Source organism: Vombatus ursinus, unplaced genomic scaffold, assembly GCF_900497805.2.
Source record: "Vombatus ursinus unplaced genomic scaffold, bare-nosed wombat genome assembly UNPS02014852.1, whole genome shotgun sequence".
In the NCBI taxonomy this organism is placed as follows: Eukaryota; Metazoa; Chordata; class Mammalia; order Diprotodontia; family Vombatidae; genus Vombatus; species Vombatus ursinus.
The window spans coordinates 6,121,979-6,127,978 of NW_020954630.1; the positions used below are offsets into that span (position 1 = coordinate 6,121,979).

Consider the following 6,000-nt stretch of genomic DNA (forward strand, 5'->3'; position numbering starts at 1 on the left):
CCCTCCCTCAGTCCCGTCCCGCCCCCGAGGCCGTCTAGGCAGCCGCAAGAGCCGCACGGCCCGTTTGGGAAGGACGAGGCTCCTCCGATCGGGATCCCCGGGCATCCCCACACAGGTTTCACTGGAAGTCCGAGGCAGATGCGCACGGAGACAGGAGAGCTACTCACTATCGAGCAGAGCGCCGGGTTCCCCCGCCAAAGCGCGACGTCAGGCGGCAGCGGGGGACAGCTAGGCCCGAGCTGCCCTGCCCGCTCCGAGAGGCGCGGCAGCCCCGCCAAGCAACCCCCGGGCCCGAGGCGGCTGCTGCGCAGAAGCCGCCGCCGCCGCCTCCACCAGTCAGGGACAGCCGGCTCGCCCCCAAACGCTCCCGTTCCCTTCCCCGAGTTGGGCAGTCCACGGCGCCAGCGTGACCCCGTCCGCTCCCCTCCTCCTCCAGCGCCTCCTCCTCCTCCGAGCCCCCGAGCCGGCGGCGAGAGGAGAGAACCTCGCCTCGCCTCGCCTCGCCCGCAGCCCGCTCCCCCCCGCCCGGCCGCCGGCGAGCGCGGAGCAGGCGCGAGCCCGGCCCTCGCGCTCACCCTCCTCCTTCAACCACCCAGGGGCCCCTTGCGCCGGCGCGAGGCCGGCGCGAGACCAGCCTCCTTTTCCCCAGCCCGGGCAGGCCGGCGCGAGACCACCTCGACAATGGTACGGCCGCAGACGGGGGGAGGAGGAGGGGGGAGGGGGAGCAAGAGGGGGTGGAAGGTGTTAAGGAAGGTACACATCCACCCGGAGTGGGTCGCGGGTGGGAGGGGGGAGTGGAGGAGGTAACGGAAGAGGAGCCGAGCAGAGTAAGCGGATGCGGTACCTTGGGATCGATGTCTCCCACCGCGTAAAATTTGACCTCTTTGAACATTTCCTCGGGAACTTTCAACTCCTCGTCCGACATGATCCCGGCGGCTCGGCTGGCTTCCCTGGATCCGGAAGAATCAACGATGGCACCCACCCCAACCCCACCCACCCCCCACCCCCCCAGCGAGGCCCACTTCGGCCCGCGCGCACCCCGACTTCACTCCCGGCTTATACGGCCCGGGTAGTCCGGTCCCGGCGGAGTCTTTACGAATCGGGGTCCGGTTCCCCCCTCCTCCCTCCCTCCTCCTCCTCCTCCTCCTTCTTTCCCCCCTCCCTCTCAGAACGGCCAAAGCGCGGGAGCAGCGCGCGCCCTGCGGGGCACACCATTCCCCTCAGGAGAGCAAGGGGGACACGGGAAAGGGGAGCAGGGCGGCCGGCGGCTCCCACCGCCCCCTCCCTGGAGTAAGGGGTGCGGAGGCGGCTTCCTCGCCTACCCCGCTTCTAAAGGAAAGCCAGCAGGCCCAGGGCCAGGCCTCTCACCGGCGGGACCTGAGGGCTAGAGTAGCCTCAACACCCCCACGTTGGGGCAAGAGTGAGCGGATCCCGGGGAAAGGGGGTAGGGCAGCCCCTCCCATCAACACACGTTCCCTCACACACTCACCCTGGGCAGCGCAGGCGCGGGGCGGAAGGGGCGGAGCGCCGGCGGGGGCCCGCGGGGGTCAGGACCAGCCCCGCTGTCAAGCCCAGGCTGGGGTGGAGGTGGAGGTGAAGGAGGATGAGGAGGAGGAGGTAGTGGGGTAGGAGCTGGGGGTCGGGGACCTCGGGCCATTGTATTGGGTTTTCGAGCCCAGGACTTGGAGCCTTCGTGCGCTTCTGGCCAGCCCCAGTCGCTAACCGAAGCTCCTGAGTCGCCGAGACCCCCAGAAAGGGTTAGGAGAATGGGGCTCGTAAAGTTCAGGACTCCGCCACGCCACACTCCCGCGTGAAGGAGGGGCCCAAACTGAAGGAGGCCGGGGTGGAGACGGAGCGAGGAGGGGGAACGTTGTCTCCCAGGGACACGCGTGTGTGTGACCTTGAGGGATTCCTCTCCCTTCTTCCCGGGGGTCAGACGGGGAGCAACAGTTGTCCCGCCTCTTTCCCGCAGGAAGTGACCAGGACCGGCGCCTCAACCGCCCAGCGGGGGGGACCCGAGCCCAAAGGCGCCCCATGTGGCCTGCTTTGCTGCTCACGTGCACCCCAGGGGCCTGCGGTGGGGGTTGAGCCGCCGGCCACCATTGCTGACCCGGCGACCACTGCGCGGGGTGGGGAGGGGAGGGAGCGGAGCCGCAGGTCCTCAGCCTCGGCTTGCTGCCCGCCCCCGCCCGGGGTTCTTTTTGCGGTCGGGGGGGGGGGGTGGAGAGACACTTGAGGTTTTGTATAAAATACCAAGAATTCGCGAGGACCTAATTGTTTACCGCCGCGTCCGAGAGCCCCCAGCCCCTCGGGCCTTCACGTGCCTGCTCCCTCCCTCGTTCCCCAGCCAGTGGGTGGTTGTGCTCCACCCCGCATCCCCGAACCTCCTGTCTGCGCTCCGCGGTTCCCAAGACCTACTTCATTCAAAGACCAGAAGCTCCGCTGCTTTCCTTCCCGCAGCCCTGTTTCTGGCGGTGATCTCTATTTACCGAACTCTGAAATCTAGGTAACCCAGAATAGGAGCACAACCAAACCGAAGCAAAGTTTAGAACTTTGAGATGACAGCATCTCCAAGGGTGGGTTGTGACGTGTGAACCGTTGTACACGAGGACACCAAAGAAGTCTGTAACTGCTTTGAAACACTCATATACAACTAATAAAGTGTCACCAGCAATAAAGAAGTTTACACCCCCAGAAGACAAGAAAGGGTGCTTGTCTAACTTCAGTGAAGTGAGCAACATTGATTCAGGATACCTCTGGATGCTTAAATCTCTGGTGATTAAATTTCCATTTCTTTTTTTTAGTTGAAGTATGAATAACTGGAGGGAACATGAGATCATAGATACTTCAAGTACATTTTACTTTTTTTTTTTTGCCCTTTCCACAGCAAGTCACATACAACATGTACTCCCCAATAGAACATAATTTCTTGTGAGCAAGAACTGTTTAATTGTTTTGTCTCTATGACTTCTATAGTAGGTATAATAAATATGTGCTTTATGGAAGTAATAACAACATAGTCTCGAATCTTTTGTGACAAAGTCTGAAAACCCCAGCCAATAATACAAACGTTGCACTTCACTTTACTTTCAGTCTAACCACAGATCATAGGCTAGTTATTTCTTAAGGTAATTTCTTGAGATGTTTAGTTATCAGATTTTTTTCACAAAGATTTTTCCTTCCTGTTGACTCACTGAACCACCATTATTCTATGCAAGTACAAACAATTCCTTCGAGAACTTTTCATATGGCAAACAAAACTAACTTGAGGCATATGCGTTTGGTGAAAGCAAAAGAAAAATAATTTGAAATCCTTTAATCAAGGTTTTTTTTTTTAGTTACTCTGTAGCACCTAATATAACAGATTAATTCATTCAGCCTTTTTAAAAATGGCCATTATTACTATCATTCCTCTCTGTTAAAGGGGAGGGAGGGGGAGATGGGTACACTAGTTCCAAAAATAAAAGCAAATGTAGATCTGCAAATTATGGATTCTTAACATTTTTTTGGTATCATGGACCCCTTTGTCAGCCTATTGAAACTTATGGACCTCTTCTCAGAATAATTTTAAAATGCATAAAAACACAAAGGAAACCAATTAAATTGAAATACAGTCATATTATTTTTTTAATAAATTCAGAAACTCCAAGTTAAGAACCTCTCTCTTGGGTGCATAGAACACCAAGGGGTTAAGTGTCTTGCCCAGAGTCACAGCCAATAGGTGACAACAGTGAGAATTGAGCTCAGGTTTTTCTGATTCCAGGGCTGGCTCTGTATCCCCACGTGACATGCTGTCTCTCAGATGATAGCTGACAAAAAGAAATATGTTGCATATACCAAAATATCTAAAGCAATACCTTTTGTAGTAGCAAAGAAAAAATTGATACTCCAAGTACTGATTGGGGAATAGCTGAACAAATTATGGCAAATGAATGTGATAAAATATAATCAATGGCACCATAAGAAATGACAAGTATAAAAGTACAGAGATGCATAGGAAAACATGAGCTGATGTAAAAGGAAGAAAGAACAAGGAGAACATATACATACGATATACATACATAATGTGTATGGAAATGACACTAAAAGATATCTATATTCAGATTAAAAGCAGTGGTCTGTATCCATATTTATCATATAAACATCCTTCCTCTTGGTAAAAGGAGGGAAGATTTTTAGATATGAAGTATCTCACATTGTCAGGGTTGCTGTGTGTGTCAGGGCAGCTAGGTGGCACAGTGGATAGAACACGGAGTCAGGGAGACTCATCTTCTTGACTTCAAAACTGACCTCAGAACACTTGTAGCTGTGTGACCCTGGGCAGGTCATTTAACCCTGTTTGCCTCAGTTTCCTCATCTGAAAAATGAGCTGGAGAAGGAAATGGCAAACTCCATCAGTACCCTTGCCAAGAAACCCCAAAAGGGGTCATGGAGACTGAACAATGTAGATTGGTTTTGCTTAACTATTAAAGTTCTGTTCCACTTCGTACATCAGACTGGCAATGATAACAAAAGCAAAAAATGTTAAGTTGGAGAAATTGTGCTTAGCATAGTTCATAGTAAATGCTTAATAAATGTTTATTGACTGACTTGCTGTGTAAAAACAGACCCACTAATGCATTATTTGTGGAGCTGTACTTATCCAGCAACTGGGCTTTTACACCAGAGATCAAAGAAAGAGGAAAGGGACCTATATGTACAAAAGTATAACAACTCTTTCTATAGTAGCCAAAAATGGGAAACTAAGGAACTATCCTGCAATTAGGGAATGGCTTTTTTAAAAATGGCATATTAGTGTAATGGAATATATGCCGTAAGACTAGAACTTTACACTTTAGAACAAAGCAATGCTAAATTACGAGTCCAGAAGACTGAAGCTGAAGCGCACCACTTCCCTATCTCCTGCTGGAGAAGTGATAAACTTAAAATGAAGAGACATTCATTTTCAGGTGTGCTAGTGGGGGAATTTGTTTTGTTGGATTATGCATGTTTATTATGAGAGTTTTAATTTTCATTGGGTTTTTTTGTATGTTTAATGGGAGCAGTGGGAGAGAGATTATAAATGCATGTAAAAATTTATTGTTAAAAATAAGGGTAGATTCTTTGGAGGATAACAAGGATATTGGGAAATAATTGGTGAAAAAAAAGCAAAAGGTATCAAAATCTTTTTTAAAAAGATAATTGCCTGGCTTTCTGCTTTGCTTGGTTGGACACAGCCTAGATCTATAAGATTTTAAACTGAAAGACTTAAAATACAACTCAAACAAGTATTTGACTGGATTTTTTAAAGGAAGAACCTTTGTAGCTTTTTCTATAGCAGAACAAGGCTACCTCCTCTTTGGCTTTCAGTATTTATTCAGTAAGGTAAATTGTAGGACTAAGGTTTCCATCTGATATTTAAAATCCCATCAACCTGTCAGACTTTGTAAAATATCAGATGCTAACTATGCAAGGTCAGTGTGCTGCACACGTTTAAATCATAGGGAGCCATCACCACAAAGGACCAGAGTCAAACCAGTTTCAAGCAAAGAAAGTGTTCATTAAGAGTGTGTCAATCATGACCAAGACTGTTCCTCTTGGCCAGTTATGATAAATAAAAATCTTAAGACAAAATCTAATTTCATTCGGAGAGTAGATGTGCTAGACAAGTAGGAAAAATAAAGTTCACAGAACTGACATCCTGAAGTCATGAAGAATAACTCTGCCTAAAAGCATCGAAAAAAAGGACTGGAAACAAAATTCTATTGAAAAAATTTAAGCAATAAAGCTAACAAAATTGTCTCCACAGAGAATCTTTAAAATAAAACAGCTATATTCCAAGACCTCAAAATAGGTAGAGATTATTATCCTCTAAACATAAATTAGCACATAGCTTTACCTGAGGGTATTCTGCCCAAAGGAAGCTAAATTTTGATGGCTAAAACCTACCTAATTAACTTGGGGTTTACTGGCTATATTTCGTTCTCAAAGACCATGCCTTAAACCCTCGATCTGGATCTT

The 6,000-nt window shown here is 49.4% G+C and overlaps 1 protein-coding gene across 3 annotated transcripts in view; it reads right to left on the minus strand.

The window, feature by feature from the left end:
• The window catches only part of PAXIP1 (PAX interacting protein 1), an 88,706-nt gene extending 87,729 nt beyond the window's left edge, over positions 1-977 (minus strand). For all 3 annotated transcript variants that reach the window (XR_003567211.1, XM_027840994.1, XM_027840995.1), the window contains exon 1: positions 845-977. Coding sequence is in view for 2 of the 3 variants with exons in the window: in XM_027840994.1 (XP_027696795.1) it covers positions 845-925 (81 nt within the window). In the remaining variant the exon portion in view is untranslated. The remainder of the gene's footprint in view (positions 1-844) is intronic.
• Between the last annotated feature and the right edge of the window lie 5,023 nt (positions 978-6,000).